The 19,600-nt window shown below is 47.3% G+C and overlaps 3 protein-coding genes across 5 annotated transcripts; 1 reads left to right on the top strand and 2 right to left on the bottom strand.

The window, feature by feature from the left end:
* Nucleotides 1-253: 253 nt before the first annotated feature.
* LOC120707990 (uncharacterized tRNA/rRNA methyltransferase MUL_4155) lies at nucleotides 254-2,150 on the bottom strand. Its single transcript, XM_039993057.1, has one exon. The coding sequence runs from the start codon at nucleotides 2,000-2,002 to the stop codon at nucleotides 422-424; it is 1,581 nt and encodes a 526-aa protein (XP_039848991.1). The 5' UTR covers nucleotides 2,003-2,150; the 3' UTR covers nucleotides 254-421.
* A 7,684-nt stretch (nucleotides 2,151-9,834) lies between these two features.
* Nucleotides 9,835-11,304, bottom strand: LOC120707994 (probable 3-hydroxyisobutyrate dehydrogenase-like 1, mitochondrial). Its single transcript, XM_039993063.1, has one exon. It carries the CDS (start codon nucleotides 11,197-11,199, stop codon nucleotides 10,168-10,170), a length of 1,032 nt encoding a protein of 343 aa, XP_039848997.1. The 5' UTR covers nucleotides 11,200-11,304; the 3' UTR covers nucleotides 9,835-10,167.
* Nucleotides 11,305-11,530: 226 nt separating this feature from the next.
* Nucleotides 11,531-16,176, top strand: LOC120707993 (elongation factor 2-like). 3 transcript variants are annotated; one of them, XM_039993060.1, is made up of 3 exons: nucleotides 11,531-11,668; nucleotides 12,864-12,998; nucleotides 13,494-16,176. In XM_039993060.1, the coding sequence occupies exons 2-3, from the start codon at nucleotides 12,908-12,910 to the stop codon at nucleotides 15,932-15,934; spliced, it is 2,532 nt and encodes an 843-aa protein (XP_039848994.1). In that variant the 5' UTR covers nucleotides 11,531-11,668; nucleotides 12,864-12,907; the 3' UTR covers nucleotides 15,935-16,176. The 3 variants fall into 3 exon arrangements, with proteins under 3 accessions (XP_039848994.1, XP_039848996.1, XP_039848995.1); XM_039993062.1 differs by having other exon boundaries at nucleotides 11,535-11,668; nucleotides 12,885-12,998; XM_039993061.1 differs by having other exon boundaries at nucleotides 11,551-11,668; nucleotides 12,867-12,998.
* Nucleotides 16,177-19,600: the final 3,424 nt, after the last annotated feature.

Consider the following 19,600-nt stretch of genomic DNA (forward strand, 5'->3'; position numbering starts at 1 on the left):
ATGATAATGTAGTGCAAGGTTCAAAAGATCAGGTAGAATACTTTTACCTTGTTCAGATCAGAGAGCTGATCTAGTAACATAACTGGACATTATTGCTGTTGGAATACAGCCACAAGATTAAGGAAAAAAGTGACGAGAAACTAGCAATGCTCAATCGATTTCTTTTTTCCTGCCATCATCAGATATGGATTTACTGAGCAATCCAGAATGCTGGTTAAGGAACCACAAAATCATCCACTGAGCTTAGTCAGAATTCAGATAAGGTATTTCTCAACGAATTGAGAAATCATCATCAAATCTATCTAAGAATTTCTATTATCAACCAGAAGAATTAAAGGATGCAACAGAAAGCAAAGTAGTCTTTAGCAAAAGTACTAAATTGGTTGTAGTAACTATGAAATGCATGGATTACATAATATCCTTACATTTGAGCGATGCTAGGCTTATCACTTACGGGGCAGGCTTCTTTTCCAGCCAAATGATAAAGCAAAACTCCTGCTGCGACACTAACATTCAGACTCTCCACCGCAAGGAACGATCTCAAATCTTGATTACTAGCAGGGCTATCACCTTCCCCTGCGTCTGCGTCTGCGTCTGCGTCTGCGTCTGCGTCTGCGTCTGCGTCTGCGTCGGCGTCGGCTCCTTCAACAAATACATCAGCATTTCCAGGAATTCTGACCAGATGAGTGCAAGATCGCTCAACCAGGGGCCTCAGACCAGTGCCTTCACTGCCCAATACAAGAATAGTGGGCACCCCTGCTTCCACTTCAGAGAGAGGTACAGCTTTGTTAGCAATGGTACCACCGAGAACTCGCCACCCATTTTCAGCTGATGAAGACAAGAACTGCATCATGTTTCTGCAGGAAAGCAGCTCGATCAGCTCAAGCGAGCCTGCACTAGCTTTGCTCACTACTCCACTTAATGGAGCCGAGTTCTTAGCACACAGCACGACACCCTCAGCACCAAAGTAGTAGGCAGACCTAATTATGGCTCCTAAATTCTGAGGATCCATAACCTCATCCAAGGCTATCCAGACAGGTGCATTTCCACCTTCCACCCTGACTGGATCCAACTCCTTTGTATTTACCATTTCCAAGGGTGATGCATCAAGCACCAGGCCTTGGTGTGGCCGGTTATCCACCACCATGTTAAGGTCATGTTTCGAAGTCTCGATGACCTTGAGCCCGATCCTTTCTGCCATCCGCAGCACTTTCTCGACTGCCTTTTTATCCTTCTTCTTCTTATTACTCCCACTCAAATCCATACCTTCCTGCATATACAATGCATAAAACTCCCTCCTACCAGCCATGAGCGCCGCGAGCACTGGCCCAACACCATAAACCCCTTGCCCCACCATCTTTGGCACCGTCGATTCCCCTGCCTCCTTCCCTGTCTTCCTCCCCCAGTTCTCCTGGTTGTTCCACTGCCTCACAGCTGGCTTGGGAAACCTCTCCCTCCTAAACCTCTCGCCACGGGACCCTCCATCCCTCCCCACAACTCGCTGGTACCGGTCCTTAATCCTGCCGCCCCATTTGGGATTGTCAATTGGCTCATCCTCCTTAATCGCCACCCTATTCGGCGCCCTGTCGGCCGACACTTCTCTTCGCGTGTATTGGTCGTCTCTAGAGAAGAATTTCTCCGCCGAGCTCTCCCACGAGGAAGAGCGACCGGCACTAGTCCTCGCAGCGGGAGCGCCGCTGTTGCCAGGCTCAGCGGCAAGCCAGGGAAGCGCCCTCCCGCCGCCAGCCGATGCGGACCCATCTGGGGCGGTGGAGAACGAAACCCTGCCTCCCAGCCCGAAGCGGATGGGGTCGCCCGGGGACGTGGCGGCCCTGGCGCTCGAACGGGCGGCGGCGGTGGTCGGACGAGGCACGGGTGAGGAGGCCGGATGCTTGGAGAGGTAGCCGGCGCGGAGGAGGCCGGCGAGGATAGTGCGGCGAGGCGAGGACGCGGCCACGAGGAGCGGGAAGGGGTGGGACTTGGAGAGGCCGGAGTGGAGCATGGCGACGGCGCGGCGGAGCGTAGGGTTTTGGGCTCCGGGTTGGGGTAGGGGAATCGACCGAGCAAGCGAGACTGCGAGAGGGGTTTTGGGTGGGCGGTGCGCGCCACTCGTTCGGCGAAATGCCGCGGCGCGGCGGGGATGACGCCGGTGAGATGAGATTAGAAAGAGATGTTTTATGCGGGAGTCCTTCAGGTTTTGCCGTTTATTCGAGGAGCCTACGGAGATTGAAAATCGAGCAACTTGCAAGTGGATCTTGTCTTGGTATAACCGTATAGGTTTCGAAATTAATTTTTTTTATGACGGTAGGCTTCGAATTTTTCAGTGAAGCTCCAAAATCACTTTTGTGAGGAGGTGATGCATATATTTGGAACTCATGGTCAAAGCTCCAAAAATCACTTAGTGAGCAGCATGAATCATCAACAAGAAGAACATGCAATACTTCCATAAGACTAGGGGTGTGTTTTGGATCCAAAAGGTTAAACATTAGCCTAGTTATTTACATGTCAAGTAGTACGATCAAATATGGGCTGATTATTAAGGTTTGGATCCGAGAGGCTAAACTCTCTTGTTTCCTTCAAAAAACTGACTCTTATACGAGTTTAGATGAGTAGTAGTACAAAATTTTGTAAATACACAGCCACATAAACCACCTATGAATTGAGAAAACTACACAAAGATCTTAGAATGTCTAGGGACTTTTCCACGCTAGAGGAGAGGAACCCAAACCCATGTGTAGCCTTCTTTGATGTTGCCCACGAAGGCTAGGTCTTAGCATGGTCAAAAGATCTGATCATCATGCTTTAAAGCTTGTGACTTATTCCCTTCATTTTAAATTGTAGATTTTTTAGATTACACAGTACAATTCAAACACTCACAACGCACGAGAACACTCACATATATAAAAGAAATGCCAATCGGGCGACCGGCCCGACACACGGCACGACCCAATTAGGCACGATTGCTAAATGGGGCCGTTTTTTCTTTTTTATATTTAAAAAAAACCAAAATTTCAAAAATATATGTCCGTTTCGAAAAAATTCGAAAATATACCCCGGTCGCCCGCCCCGGGGCGACAGGACTTTAATATAATTTTTTTCTTCTAATTTACAAAGAGGTCCCTGGCCGGGGGGGCGTGGGGCAAGGCCCCCCCCCCTCGGGCGACCGGCTCTGCCCCCTATATAAGTTCTTAACCTCCATTCCCTCCTCATTTGAGCCCAAAAATTCCACCAAAAATCCAGAAAAAAAGAGAGGGGTGAGGAGAAGGGAAGCGGCGAAGCCCTGCCGGATTGCGCACTTGTGATCTGCAGGTAAGTACATTTAACTTATGTATTTTTTCATTGGTATTGTAGAGTAATTTTATTTAATTAGTGCTATAGTAGAACCATTTAAGTAGGAGTTTAACGATACTTTAGTTACGTAGTAGTAAATTAGTTTAGAAAATTAGTACTACGCATTTATTATTACAATTGCAGTACTATTAGAGACGTGTTTATAAATTAATTACGATTTAGAATAGAATTTCGCATATGCAGTATAGAATTTGAGTGTCATCACGTAGTTATGAATATTTATATGTTGTAGTTGAAATCCATACTCTCTCAATACACTCACTAATTTATGCGTAGGATTCTACCCCGATGCGGGCGCCAGACCTTCTTCCTCCTTTCGACCTGGTACAAAACACTCTCTCAATACACTCACTAATTTACCACGCAACATATGTTGGTTTACGTTTCTATGTTACGCAGGGTTTGTTTCGAGTACGTTCGTTCCAGATAACGAGGGCGTCACCTTAGACGAACTCGACAGCTTGACTCCAGACTCACCTGACGCGCACGGTGACCCCGATGTCTTGGGGCATTCACAGTTAGGAGGAGCACAACTTGGGATCTCTCAGCAGCAGACACCGTAGTCCTCTTTGCGTCCTGAGCAACAGGTGAGGTCTCCGGATCGTCACACCTACTCCGAGGGCCATGTCCGTGCCCAGCAGAGGGCTAAGAGGGTCCGACGCCCTAGGGGTGGTTAGATATATCCGATGTTTGTATCTCTGATGTTTATTTGTAATGAGATAGCTGTGGAGCGCTTATTTGTACACTTCAACGTTCGCCTCTGATCACTCTCGTATTTTCCATTACATACGATAGATGGTATGTTTATACTTCGATGCTCCTTTACGACTAAGTACGATTCAAACTCGACATTATGTACATGTCCAGTGAATGCAAGTTAGGTACGAGACATACATACAAGCATAATACAACATTAACAATACTAAATGCGAATACATCTTAAACCGATGAACATCATATGTTATAGATCATGGCATGAAATCATCTAGGTCGTCATCCCAGTTGACATATGGTGGTACTGCAGGTGGTGTAGTATGGCTCGACGAACCTCTTGCCTTTCCATTTCTCTCTTTTCTGGATCTACGTTCATGTATAGGGGGAGGAACATCATGTGTTGGAGGCCATGGTTTGGGGGGCATGAAGTCATTCATGTCGTCATCCCAGTTAACATAAGTTTGTGCTGCAGGTGGTGCAACATGACTTGACGAAGCCCTTGCCTTTCCCTTTGTCTCTTTTCTGGTTCTAAGTTCATGTAAAGGGGGAGGAACATCATGTGTTGGAGGCCATGGTTTGGGGGGCATGAAGTCATCCATGTCGTCATCCCAGTTAACACAAGTTGGTGCTTGAGGTGCTGCAGCATGACTCGACGAACCTCCGGTCATCTGTTCTTGCGCAGGCCAAGTACTATCACCCGAAGATCTTATCCACCTCCTTCGTCTAGTTTGCGGCATAAATCAACCGAAGATACATACCAATTTATGGAAATTTGGTATCGATTTGTTAATCAACTCCGTGTCCTCGGGGGTAATCCTAGCATATAATTAAACAACAATGTTACTGTTTCATAAATATGGATTCCAGATGACGGACGAGATTAGAACTGAATGAGAGTTACCTTAATGTGCATCTCATACACCTCTGGCCGCATCCATATCTTACAAGAACTTTGTAAGAATCTAATGATATTAGGATGATTCGCTAGTTCACATACTCTCATGTATATCTTCCGACGTTCTAGCAGGTGTCCCTTTGCATCTTGCGTTGTAATACCTCGAAATAATGTGAAATCTTTAAACTCTACTAGTTTGGACAACACCATCTCTATCGTACCATCCGCTAACGGATCCAGCTTCTTACTGATAACAAGATGGGTCATGATATCAAGTATTATACTAGATTTTTCTTCGGTTCATGAAAATCCTCCACAATTGGAGGCAGCCATTGCCTTATGCTGCAATATCAATAAGGTACTGTCATAATTCTATTCTAATTCATAATTAATTTAAAAACAAGTCTGTAATAGTACTGAAATTGTAATAATAAACGAGTGTTCTAAAGCACCAAATCTAATTCAGCTAATCCGCTAATTAAATTAAATTGTTATACAATATCAATGGATTCATGCGGAAGTTACCGGTAGATCATAAGTGCGCAATTCGGCAGAGCTTCGCCGCTTTTCTTCTCCTCACCCTCTCTTTTTTTTTGAATTTTTGATGCAATTTTTGAGCTCAAATGAGAAGGGAATGGAGGCATGGAGGCCAGGGCTTATATAGGGTGGGAGACCCCTATCGCCCGTGGGGGGGGCCTGTCGCCCGTGGGGGGGCGACAGGCCACTGTCGCTCGTTGGGGTGGCGACAGGACCCCCTCCCTCCACACACCCCCGGCCAGGGACCTCTTTGCAAATTCAAAAAAAATTATATTAAGGTCCTGTCGCTCGTTGCTTGGGCGACAGGACCCCTGTCGCCCCTGGGCGGGCGACCGGGGGGCATTTTTGAATTTTTTCAAAACGGACTTATATTTTTGAAATTTTTATTTTAAAAAAAATAAAAAAGAAAAAGACGCGCTAAATGGGCCATGTCGTACCAGCCCACGGGCTAACCTCGCGGCTAGGCACAGTACAGATAGCCTTGGCCATGCTGAGCCGACCCGTCAGCTTGTTTGGCAGCCACAGAAACCTTGTTGCGTGGGGAGATGAGGCACGGTGAACGCCGGCGACACCGTCGCGTGGGGAGCCAAGGAGCAGCGCCTGTGTGTGGAGGGAAAAGGGTGTACGCCGGCCGCACCGCCATGCGGGGAGAGGTGGAGAGGTAGGCTCTGCAGGCGGGCTGCGCCGCTGTGTCCTGGAGGGAGGACTGAGGAGCAGTCGCGGAAGAGCCCGAAAAGAGGAGGCGGGTGGAGGGGGATGGTAGAGCCATAGAGGAGCCGAGGTCTGAGGGTGTGGTGGAATGGAGGGATTAAGGGATTTGGGAACAGGAGGAGTTCAGGTTTTGAGGAAAATTGCTATATATATTTGAATCGGGTAAGGTCCGAGTTAATCAGGTCGTGTTGGACCAATACTACATGTTGGGAAATCGGCCCAGACATGGCCCGACAACTTTTTAGTGCCGGGCCCGGTACGACTAGATCCATGTCGTGCCTGGCTGGACCAAATTCTTGTGCCTTGGGCGGGTCCACAGCCACAGGCCACGGGCCGATTGGCCAACTATAATTGTAGGTCATTTTTGGTAAATCTAAGATTTGACAAAAATGACCTACAGTTTGAAACGGAACTAACTAAATTTGTTAAAATGGTCTACAGTTTGGAACCGAAGGGGTACTCAACTAGATCTAGTCTTTATGTTCTAGAGCTTGAAGGGCTCATGGTTAGAAAAAAAAAACTCATGCCGGAAATCTAGTAGAGTAAAAAGACTGTCTATATATATTTTATCATGTCGAATCACTACCTCGGTGGCGAACGAAAAAATTATTTAATTACAAGGTTGAAATTCAAGCAAACAATTCCTCAATGGTCTACCAAAATATTGACTGACCCTTCAAGAATAAAGACAGATTTAACCTATAAGTTTCATTGATATGTGTCTCGAAGCTCTACCTCCTAACTATGATAGCCTACAATTCCTCGTGTATGTTCTGCTTGTACCTCTTTTGGTCACTTTCGTCTATTCCTGACGATATCCTCCATTTCCTATGGGTTTTCACATAAACTATGATATCATGATATGCTAATTGGTGATATTGTATCTGCCATGATATAATGACATTTTGAAGGTATTTATGTGGACAACTATTTGCTTTTGCTAAATAAAATTTTGTTCACTCTCATTGAATCTGCTGAATTTTTAGTGTTCTGCTGGGCCACCTGTTACAAGGTGGTTAAATTCTTCCCCTCACTGACAAAATATCTCTTGAACTATATATATGCTTGTTGGTCGCTGACAACAAATGGTGGCAGTTTTTGGTATCTATATATTTAGCAAGTATTATTTTTACGAATCATATATAGTTTAGTATATTATATCGTTGTTTGGATTCTTTGTATTTGATTCGTGCATTTAACAACTTTATCATTTGCAGTTTTTTTTGGGCTTATGTGACTGCCTTGGATTGGCACTGCTTTATTCTGCGTGCGCTTTCCTTTTTATTTTATACTACATAGCTTATTTACACTTGTCCATAGTGCCATCTGGTCTTTTCTTCCATAATGTTGGTTCCTGGCAATTCTAATACATGAGATTGATCAACTGTGGGTGCAAGCCTTTCAACCTTCAAGATCCTCATTACTCAGGGCTACAGCAATAATATAATTCGGTTATGCCCAGTAATGCATTCGAATGCGATTTGGGAAGAGATTAAATGATTGGACTGAACGGCATATCTCGCAAGCTGGCAAGGAGATTTTGATCAAATCTGTAGCGCAAGCATTGCCAACATATACGATGGGGGTATTTCGACTGCCACTCACTTTGTGTGATGACTTTACGCAGCTCATTAGAAACTACTGGTGGGGGGCAGCTAATGGCCGAAGAAAGACTCACTGGTGTTCTTGGGAGAAGATGTTACAGCCGAAAAGCAATGGAGGTTTAGGTTTCAGAGATTTACGCCTATTTAACCAAGCTCTGCTTGCTCGACAGGGATGGAGGCTAATGGTGTTCCCTAACAGCTTATGTGCTAGATTACTGAAAGCAAAATACTACCCTAGAGGAAACCTGCTGGGTACCGTCTTTGGTGGGAATGTGTCGCAGACATGGCGTTCCATTGTACACGGACTGGAACTTCTCAAAAAAGGGGTGATATCAAGAATTGGAGATGGGCAAAGTACTAATATTTGGAGACATAATTGGATACCCCGTGAGATGTCGTTGAAAGTGGTGACAAGAAGCAGGAGACCAAGAATTAGATGGGTGTCAGAATTGTTCTTGAATGAATCCAGGGATTGGAATCGCAACCTAATTTGCAGCATTTTCTTGCCGGTGGATGTGGAAGCTATCATGAGGATCAGAGTCCCAAAAAGAATCATGAATGACCAGATTGCTTGGCATTATGAAAAGTCAGGTCAGTTTTCTGTCAAATCAGCATATAAGTTGGCACTAAAACTGCAGAGTCAGGATCAAATGGCCTCAAGTAGTAATCCTAAGCAAAGAGAGAAGCTCTGCAATAATTTCTGGAAGGCGGATGTTCCCCCCTAAAGTCCGTATGTTTGCTTGGAAGCTAGCTTCTAATGCCCTTGCATCAAATACAAACAAGAAGCTGAGGCATATAATTGACGATGATACATGTACCATTTGTGGTTTGGAGCCAGAAAGTGCAGCTCATGCAGCTGTTAACTGTCCCCGAGCAAGAGAAGTTCTGTTGGAAATCCAACAAAGATGGTCTGTGCCGGACATAAATCGTTTAAGCCACAATGGACAGGATTGGTTCCTGCTTGCCTTGGATGAAACACCGGTTGGAAGACCAGCGCTGCTTATGGCCTTGTGGAAGAATTGGAATATTCGGAATGATCTCACCCATGGCGGGACATCCTTCTCCGTGCAGGGATCTGTTTCTGCTATTAATGCAATGCTAAATGCATGGTTTCTGCGAAACAATGACAGCCAAGAGAATGATGTGAAAGGAAAGCAGGTTATTGGAATAAATAAGAAAATGATTCTGGCAACTCAGACAGAAATTTCAAAAGTATTTCAGCCGATACAATGGCAGACGCCACAACAAGGTTGGTTGAAACTAAATGTAGATGCTAGTTTCATTATGGAAACAGGGCAGGCAAGCACGGGTGCTGTCATTATGAATCATCAGGGTACTGTCATCCTCTCAGCTTGGCGAGTTCTATTCGATTGCTCTTCTGCTGAAGAAGCTGAATTTGCTGCATGCTACTATGGGCTTCATGTGGCTTCCCAATGGTGTCAGGCTCCTCTTCTGTTGGAATCGGACAGTAGCATTTGTATCAGAAGCTTATCCTCAAATGAAATGGAGCGTTCGCTGATGGTGTCATGGATAATTGATGCAAAAGATCTTATGTCAGCAATAGGTTATGTAAAGTTGAATCTTGTAAAGAGGGCCCAGAATTCAGTAGCGCATGAGTTAAGTCAGTACGCTCGTCAGATGAATTCGACGGGCGTGTGGTTAGCGGGTGTGCCTCCATGTCTCGAGCACCTCGTGCTCAAAGATTGTACCGCGGCTATGACTTAATAAATTTGGCTCCCTTTACCTCGCAAAAAAAAAAGAATCAAACTTTTGTTGTGATGACATTTTGTTAGTGGCAAGTTTTTCGACGTGGACTCTTAAACTGATTTTTGCCAGATGCCCTCTAGCTCACAGGAAGAATCCCCAAAACGACCGGGACATCCGTAAGGAGAGGACAGAGGCTTAAGACCTAGTGTTTGAATAGCACAGATCACCGTCAGCAGGATAAGGCAGTCCAGGCACATGATATGGTAATAAAACAACGTTTCAGCAAACTCTCGATGACTCGATGGGTACTTTGAATTGTTCCCGCAACCATGCTGAATTTTGACTATATATCTGGTATTTTCTTTACCATAGCTGAACAAAGTCATTACATATTGACTGACAAATAGCAAGCTTGGGCACTAAACCAAGCAAGGCAACACCTCATTGTTTGCGGAATCTTATTTGAGCTAATTGCCGCTGTAAAGCGAGCATTTAAGCAAGCATCCAAGCCGCACAGTTCTTGCACAGCACACTAGTACACAAATGTAAAACTCTGAAACGCCACCTAGATTCAGCTCTTGCACAGCACAATCTTTCAACGATTGACAAGTTCACCGGAGCTGGAGCCGCGAGCCTTTCACAGTTTCGCTAGTCCTTCTTCTCGAGGCTGGTGTTGTTCAGCCTCTCGATGGCCAGTATGAGCGCCTGCGTACCGAGCCCGCCCTCGCCGTGCGCCATCAGCGACACGTAGAGCTGCTGCGCGAGCGCGAGCCCCGGCAGCGACAGCCCCATGGCCTGGCATTCCGAGAGGCAGATGCCCAGGTCCTTGACGAAGTGCCGGACGTAGAAGCCGGCCGCCATGTCCCGCTCCAGGATCCGCTTCCCGTACAGCTCCAGCGACTTGGAACCCGCCGCGCCGGTGGAGATGGCCTCAAGCCACTTGGCCACGTCCAGCCCGGCCTTGTGCGCGTACACCATGCCCTCCACGAGGCCCACCATGGTGGACGCGATGGCGATCTGGTTGCCCAGCTTGGCGCGCTGCCCCGCGCCGGGCCCGCCCATGTACAGCGCGTTTCCCATGAGCTTGAAGAGCGGCGCCAGGCGGGCGACGACGGCGGCGTCGCCGCCCGCGAAGATGGAGAGGGTGGCGTTGCGGGCCCCGCGGTCGCCGCCGGAGACGGGGGCGTCCACGGCCGAGCAGCCGGCGGCGGCCGCGGAGGCGGCTATCTCGGCGGCGAGGGTGGGGTCGGAGGTGGTCATGTCGACGAGGACGCCGCCTGGGGCGAGCCCGGCGAGGGCGCCGGTGGACGGATCGAGGGCGGTGAAGCGGACGTCGGAGGGGAAGCCAACCATGAGGAAGATGACATCGGCGGCCGCGGCGGCCGCGCGCGGGCTGTCCGCGAGGCTGGCGCCGCGGGAGACGAGGCCCTGAGCCTTGGAGGCCGTGCGGTTGAAGACGGTGAGCGCGTAGCCGGCGGCGAGGAGGTGGCCGGCCATGGACTGGCCCATGACGCCCGTCCCCACCCAGGCCACGCGGGTGGTGTCCGGAGAGACCGGACGATCGGAGACGTTCTCTCCCGTCGATGACGACGACATGGCCGCTGCAGCGGCGGCGGCGGTAGCGGCAAGGGGAAAGGGCGGGGCGCGGCGAGTGAGGGAACGGGAGATGCCGGCGAGCATTTGGGGGCGGAGTCGCAAGTGCCCTGTGGTGTCGCCTTGCAGCAGCCGATAAGGCGTGGTCGCGTGAGGTACACACACCTTGTGCTTCTATCCGTGGGCCGACTGGCAGCCCAAGAAGCCGCCCCAGCACGCCGCGCAGACTACGGCTCGACTAAACCGGATCGCCAGAGAGCCGGACCGCCAGGCGCAGCACTTCCCGAACTGCCCCAAGAAATTGCGGGATCGGACGGCCTAGCGCAACGCACCGCCCGCGAAATCCCAGAATTGACCCTGCTTTTCCCATTGCCAGCCGGTCTGGGTCGACCGGACCCGCGGTCCAGGCGCCGAATATTCGGCCGCGGGATATTTCTTGCCCGGTGCGGCACCTCCGCAGCTATAAATATCCTCACTGGGCGGCCGCTAGGGTTTTAGTCCTCTCTCCCGGCGGCGCCTCCACATCTCGTCTCTCAGATCGGGAGGCGAAACCAAGGTAACTGGCCCCCCCCTTCTTCCAATCCGTCTCACTCTGGTTGCTAGAGCTAGTTCATCCATGCGCCGTGATTCTAGCTGATTAGTATTTATAGTGGGGTTCGAGTAGTTTTGGTCCCATCTTGTAGTGTCGCGTGTTGATTGGATTGAATCATAGTATGTGCTGATCGAATCTGATGTTTTGTCGGGGTAATCTCGATGTAATTTGTGTCAATTCGTTGGTTTACGGGTCCCTGTCGGTTCTCTCTGTGACTCATCTTTACGATCTGTAGAAATGCGGTGCAATCCTGGTTTACTCTAAACGTTTTGAATTCTTCGGTTCTTCTCTTAATCGTGTTGGCTAGTTTCTACACGTTAGGGTCTATGAAGTTTATATGGTGGGATCCTTCGGTGAAACTGATCTGTTGAATCAGATATGCTGTTTCGACATGAATAATTTTGGCCACTACAATAACGATTTGTGGTCAGCTTTAGTTCATAGGTTCAGGGTAGGTATATATGCATATGATCTCGTTTTATCTGTTTGATTGCTGATTTCTAGTCCATTTTTGTGGTGTTCAATACATTGGAATACTAGATATGCTTCTCCATACTTCGTTACATGACTTTGTTTGGTAAACTATGCATTCATTTTGGCCTGTTAGAATTTTCTGATGAAGGTTAAAATCTTATGCTAATTGAGATGTTTGACTAAATTAGCCTTCTGTTGTTTCCATGTAAGTAGGTTTGCCAGTCCTTATAATCTTCTCCATACTTGGTTACATGACTATGTTTGAAGTGGTAACCATGCAAATATTCATGTCCAATATTGTATCTCCTTGTTTGTTGTGCCTAGGTTCGATTAGTTTCACTTCTAGTTGCTCACTGCATCTTCCATTATGTGTAGTATGCTGTGTACTCACGTTGAACCTGAGGCAATGAAAAACTTCCTATTATTTGACTATTGACTGGATGCACCCTGTGTTCAATTAAATATTAGATTAATGAGGACGCACCCTGTGTTCTAATGATAATTTTCTATTTATTTTTTCTTTAACTTTTGAATACAATCCCGTTGACTAATCTCTGTGTATCTTATTATCCTGACAATTAAAGTGCACATTACATTGGTCATTCTGTTGCCATCAAAGATTCTGGTTTAGTTACTTGCTCATGTTTTGGTTGGATTCATACTATTTTCTTGGACGTTTGAACAGAAGGAAAATATATATTTGTAGTGTGATCTTCAAAAGAAGTCAAGATGGTGAAGTTCACGGCAGAGGAGCTCCGCGCCATCATGGACAAAAAGAACAACATTCGTAATATGTCTGTTATTGCTCATGTGGACCACGGTATGTTAAGAACTGTGTTTTATTAGATGACATACATATCTGTTATTTGATGGGTACAAAGCCTTTTGATTTAGCACTATTTTCAATTTTACACTCTGTACCCTTCACAGTTGATGTGATTCATGCTGAATTATCTATTTCAGGCCTAGTTAATTATGTGTTAAGATAGTCATCTAATGTAGGAGATAGGCATTGTTTTCAATATTTACGCTCCGTATTGTTCTTCACAGTTGATGTCATTCATGCTGAATTATCAATTTCAGGCCTAGCTATCTGTTAAGATAGCCATCCCATGTAGGAGATAGGCATACTGATTCTTGTAATTATTTTGGTCGATACAATATCTGTTAGTGATGTGTTTTCTATGTTATTGTATTGTTGTGTTTGTTATCTTGTGATAGGTTAATCTGTCCCTAATGCTGTACTATTCTATGATGCCTGCCGAGTTTGATGTTAAGTTCCACAGTGTTCTTACATGTCATTAATTCTATGCAGGCAAGTCTACCCTTACAGACTCCCTTGTGGCAGCTGCTGGGATTATTGCCCAGGAAGTTGCTGGTGATGTCCGCATGACTGATACTCGCGCTGATGAAGCAGAGCGTGGTATTACAATCAAATCCACCGGTATCTCTCTCTACTATGAGATGACTCCTGAGTCACTGAAGAATTACAAGGGTGAGAGAGATGGCAACCAGTATTTGATCAACCTTATCGACTCACCTGGGCACGTCGATTTTTCTTCGGAAGTGACAGCTGCCCTTCGTATCACCGATGGTGCTCTGGTGGTGGTTGACTGTATTGAAGGTGTCTGCGTGCAAACTGAGACTGTGCTTCGACAGGCTCTTGGTGAGAGGATTAGGCCAGTCCTTACTGTGAACAAGATGGACAGGTGCTTCCTTGAGCTTCAGGTTGAGGGTGAGGAAGCCTACCAGACTTTCTCCCGTGTGATTGAGAATGCCAACGTCATTATGGCAACATATGAAGATAAGCTCCTTGGTGATGTCCAAGTCTACCCGGAGAAGGGAACTGTTGCTTTCTCTGCTGGTCTGCACGGCTGGGCCTTCACCCTCACCAACTTTGCCAAGATGTATGCATCTAAGTTTGGAGTTGATGAAACTAAGATGATGGAGAGGCTCTGGGGTGAGAACTTCTTTGATCCAGCCACGAAGAAGTGGACCACCAAGAACACAGGCTCAGCTACCTGCAAGAGAGGATTTGTTCAGTTCTGCTATGAGCCCATCAAGCAGATCATCAACACCTGCATGAACGACCAGAAGGATAAGTTGTGGCCCATGCTTCAAAAGCTCAATGTTACCATGAAGGCTGATGAGAAGGAATTGGTTGGCAAGGCTTTGATGAAGCGTGTTATGCAAACCTGGTTGCCAGCTAGTACCGCACTGCTTGAGATGATGATATTCCACCTTCCTTCCCCATCAAAGGCGCAGAAGTATCGTGTGGAGAACCTGTACGAGGGACCCCTTGATGATATCTATGCTACTGCCATCAGGAACTGTGATCCGGAGGGTCCTCTCATGCTGTATGTTTCAAAGATGATTCCAGCTTCTGACAAAGGGCGGTTCTTTGCCTTCGGTCGTGTCTTCTCCGGGAAGGTTGCTACCGGTATGAAGGTTCGGATCATGGGTCCCAACTATGTGCCTGGCCAGAAGAAGGATCTGTATGTCAAGAGTGTCCAACGCACTGTTATCTGGATGGGAAAGAAACAAGAGTCTGTTGAGGATGTTCCCTGTGGTAACACCGTTGCTATGGTCGGTCTGGATCAGTTCATCACGAAGAATGCCACACTCACCAATGAGAAGGAAGTTGATGCATGCCCAATCAGAGCAATGAAGTTCTCAGTGTCTCCTGTTGTGCGTGTTGCTGTTCAGTGCAAGGTTGCCTCTGACCTCCCGAAGCTAGTTGAAGGTTTGAAGCGTCTGGCCAAGTCTGATCCTATGGTCCTCTGTTCCATTGAAGAATCTGGTGAGCATATTATTGCTGGAGCTGGTGAGCTTCACCTTGAGATCTGCCTGAAGGATCTGCAGGAAGACTTCATGGGTGGTGCTGAAATTATTGTTTCCCCTCCTGTTGTCTCTTTCCGTGAAACTGTTCTTGAGAAGTCCTGCAGAACAGTCATGAGCAAGTCTCCCAACAAGCACAACCGTCTTTACATGGAAGCCCGGCCGTTGGAAGAGGGTCTTCCTGAGGCTATTGATGAGGGACGCATTGGCCCACGTGATGATCCCAAGGTGCGCTCCAAGATCCTCTCTGAGGAGTTTGGGTGGGACAAGGATCTGGCCAAGAAGATTTGGTGCTTTGGACCTGAGACCACAGGCCCAAACATGGTCGTCGATATGTGCAAGGGAGTACAGTATCTCAATGAAATCAAGGATTCGGTTGTGGCTGGTTTCCAGTGGGCCTCAAAGGAGGGAGCACTTGCTGAGGAGAACATGCGTGGCATTTGCTTTGAGGTCTGTGATGTTGTTCTTCATGCTGATGCCATTCACAGGGGTGGTGGCCAGGTCATTCCAACTGCCAGGAGGGTCATCTATGCTTCTCAGCTCACTGCCAAGCCAAGGCTGCTGGAGCCAGTGTACCTTGTGGAGATCCAGGCTCCTGAGAATGCTCTTGGTGGTATCTATGGTGTTCTGAACCAGAAGAGAGGGCACGTGTTTGAGGAGATGCAGAGGCCGGGTACCCCGCTCTACAACATCAAGGCTTACCTCCCTGTCATCGAGTCCTTTGGGTTCTCCAGCCAACTGAGGGCCGCAACCTCTGGTCAGGCGTTCCCTCAGTGTGTGTTTGACCACTGGGACATGATGGGCTCTGATCCTTTGGAGGCTGGCTCCCAGGCTGCTCAGCTGGTGTTGGACATCCGCAAGAGGAAGGGTCTCAAGGAACAGATGACCCCGCTTTCCGAGTTCGAGGACAAGCTCTAAATTTTTGGCCTTCTGTGGTACTGTTACCCTCTGCTGGTTTAATCACCCGTTGTGACTACTGTAGTGGGAACTACTTTTGATTTTCTTTAGTGGTCCAATGCTTCTGTTTCTGAACATCATTAGCCATATGGTAGTGTCCTGCAAAAACTACTTTGTTATCCATCTTGATGTAACAGATGAAACAGAGTTGGTATTTGTGGTTTAAGTGGTGGTATTTGTTATAAGTCTTGTTTCTACTGTCTTGAATGTTTTTCTTCTGACATCAGGTTGATAGAATTTCCACTGTTTTTAATGCTTTCTTGCTATGCCTTAAGCTTTGCCAGTCTGAATGTCTCTTGTTTTTGGGGCATACAAGTCTTGACCCCTGTGATTCTGTGTTTCGCCCAGGTCTGGATTTAGGGTATATCGGTGGTCGTTTTTGCTGGAATCTATCTGTTTGATTTGGTGGGATTCTGGTAGGTGTCATGTCATCATATCTGTATTCTGTAATTCTATCATTGTTTATACTGTTACGACATCCATATCCGTGTGCTGTTTTGTGTGTGAGTCAATCCGTGTGCTGATTTTTCTCATCGGGATTTATGTGTTGCCTTCCTGAGTGGATGCATGACCCCTTTTTTGTTGAAACGTAGAGTGGATGCATGACCTGAAAATATGTTTAGTGACCAATTGCATGTGACTGGAGTAATAGGTACAAACTCTGAAAATATTTTTATCTTCTGGTGCAGCAACCAAACACCCTTGACCAAACACCCTTGTTACCTTGTGTTTCCACGGGAGCATGTCACATGTATCCTCAGCTTTGATACAAAAACAATTAATTCTACAAAAACAATTAATTCTAGTCTCGGTAGAAAAACTTGGTGAAACTAGTAAAATGGAAGTCTTGGACTGAACTTGGCAAGGCCGCACGAGAAATGTGAACCTGTTAACTAACAGTCTAGACAACAAGCAAACAGCTGAACAAGAAAAAGACGTCAAATCTTCTCCCGGCGAAAGGTAAGAGCCATGCCCCCCCCCCCCCCCCCACCCAATCCGTTCTGGAATTTCCTGTCCACGAGCGTACGGGATACCGGCGACCACAAAGCCCACAGGCTGTAATTCTGACCCAGGACGCCCGCGACGCAGCACCGCCACGCCGTGCCGTTTTTTCTTTTTTATATTTAAAAAAAATTAAAATTTCAAAAATATATGTTCATTTCGAAAATATATCCCGGTCGCCCGCCCCAGGGGCGACATGACCTTAATGTAATTTTTTTCTTCTAATTTGCAAAGAGGTCCCTAGCCGGGGGTGCGTAGGGGCAAGGGGGGCCTGTCGCCCCCCCTCGGGCGACTGGGGGGCCCACTCACGGGCGACACGGGGGGCCTGTCGCCCCCCCCCCTCGGGCGATGGGGGGGCTGTCGTGTGACAGCTCAGGTGATTAAACTACTAAGTAAGAGAAATTAAACCTGTCATCATGCGTCATTAACCAAGAAAAATTTAAATAGTTGCATGTGTGCGTGTATGTGTGTGCTTGTAGTTGAGAGCAAATACACCTTTTATAAAAAGCTAGTATACTTTTCACGCTTACCATAAAATGACACATGAAATGCATCAATGCACACTCTAGATGATGTTGCATAAATTCAATAGGATATTCAAACAAGCATTGAATAAATGTCACATAAAATGACGAATTAATTCAAATTGTAACAAACCGACTTTAAAAAAAAATAAATTTCAAACCGTAGCTCAAATGAACTTTTACCTAAAACCAAAGTTGTAGGGTTTCAAATGATGAACAATTTTCACGTTCAAAGTTTTTCAAGCTGCTACACAAAAATTTAAGAAAAATTTGAATTTGGATTCAAATAGAGCAATAATGCACATTTGTCAAGAATTTAAATTCAACTCTTTAACTACGTTTCAAATGAGTTTGTGCCTGAAACGAAAGTTGTAGGATTTTAAATTTTGAACAACTTTTGTTTTTGGAGATTTTCGAGTTCATGTGAAATTTTTTGAGAAAACTTAAGGTCAAATCTCTTTCTCTCTCTACACACACATACTCTCTCTCCCTCCTCTGCTCTGCTTCCCTGCTTCCCGAGCGCAGGGCCGAGCAGGGCATCACTGCCGCCTGCCGCTGCTGCACCGCTGCTGCCTCGCTTCCTGGCCACGGCCTGTGCCGTCGCTGTGCCCCCGCCTGCTGCCACCGCGCTTGCACCGCCGTTGCGCTCTGCTCTGTCGAGCACGCTGCGTCACGACGGCCGTTCGGCGACAGCCATGTCCGGCCGAGCGCCGCGGCCGCTGCCCGAGCTGCCCGGCCTCCCTGCCCGCGCCATCCACTCCTCCTTCACCATGCCGCCTATAAAACTGAGGCAAGCCTCTGCTCGCGCGTCCGCGAGCCACAGCCGCCACCATTGCCGTGCCGCCGCTCGACCTCGCCGGAGAGCTGCCCCCTCCGCTCGGCCTCCACCCCTGCCCACCCCGGATCGGCTTCACCACCGCCCACTCCACCTCCCAAGGCTGCCAAACCGCCCGCTCCTTGCCCCACCACCGAGCCAGAACGCCGGCGCCACCGCCGGTGCCGCGCCATTGCCGCCGCGCTTAAGCTCGCCATGGAGCTCGCCCTCCGGGCCCTCCCCGACCCCAACCAACAACAGGAATCGGTTCCCCACCACCCACCGAAGCCTCCCAGCCCGGCCTTGCCCTCTCTCCCTTGCCGGAGCGGCACCGCCGCTGTCTGCCCACACCCGCCGCCGCCCGCTGCTCTCCGTGGCCGGCGCGCCACAGGCCGCCCCAGCCCCCTCCAAGCCCACCCAGAGGTTCGCCTCGGCCCCCCTTCTTCTTTTCCCCTGCGGGGTCCCCACCGCCGGCGAGCTCCCTCGCTGGGAAACGGACCGACGCCGCCTCCTCTGTTCCTGGCTCCGGCCAGGGGTATATTTGCAAGCCCCCAAATCATTCTAGGGGCCTAGATGCAAGATTTCGTTTTCTTTTTCTTTTGTTTTCAAAAATAGCAAACTTGTAAAATCGATATAAATTCGTAGAAAAATCGGAAAAATACAAACTAAATTGATCTAAGTTCCTTGTTACTAGATATACAACTTTCATTACATGCACTTCTTCATTTGCTCACTGGTTTTTGTTCTTGATTAAATACAAATTTATTAGTCCTTTATTTAGATCTCAAGTTGTATCCATGATCAGTAGGTGATTGTTGGAAAGATTGTTGTAGACTGCAAGTGTAGGACTCTGTAAAAATTTGAGGTCCATTTGACAGTCCTAGGTATAGGTTTTATTTAGGACTTGATGTATGCCTAGGATAAATAATTTTATTTATCCAAGTTGTTATGATATGATTCATGGGTGCAAACTTTTAAAGTACCTTTAGTTTGCTTCCCAGATTCTATAGAAAAAGTTTGAGAATTTTTAGTTAAACCCAACTGGACCAAATGCTTTTTGGTAAGGAGAAATACATTAAATCAAGGAAAATAGTTTCTGTGCCTGGAAAACATTAATATTCTGACCATAGGTCTATTATATTCACCTAATCACTCTGTAACAATTTGAGGCTCAGTATCTCAGTATAATGGTCTGTATAAATTAATCTTGATCTATGCCACCATATATTGCTTTATTTTTCATGCCTTGTATGTTTCTCTTTTAAAGCTGAAAAATTTGTAGTAGGT

The sequence above is a fragment of the Panicum virgatum genome, chromosome 5K (genome assembly GCF_016808335.1).
Source record: "Panicum virgatum strain AP13 chromosome 5K, P.virgatum_v5, whole genome shotgun sequence".
Taxonomy (NCBI): Eukaryota; Viridiplantae; Streptophyta; class Magnoliopsida; order Poales; family Poaceae; genus Panicum; species Panicum virgatum.

Bases quoted from the DNA above. Each gene is read 5' to 3' on its own strand.
- LOC120707990 (XM_039993057.1), bottom strand. From the start codon at position 2,002: ATGCTCCACTCCGGCCTCTCCAAGTCCCACCCCTTCCCGCTCCTCGTG.
- LOC120707994 (XM_039993063.1), bottom strand. From the start codon at position 11,199: ATGCTCGCCGGCATCTCCCGTTCCCTCACTCGCCGCGCCCCGCCCTTT.
- LOC120707993 (XM_039993060.1), top strand. From the start codon at position 12,908: ATGGTGAAGTTCACGGCAGAGGAGCTCCGCGCCATCATGGACAAAAAG. The intron at 12,999-13,493 runs GTATGTTAAGAA...AATTCTATGCAG, and splicing joins TATTGCTCATGTGGACCACG to GCAAGTCTACCCTTACAGAC.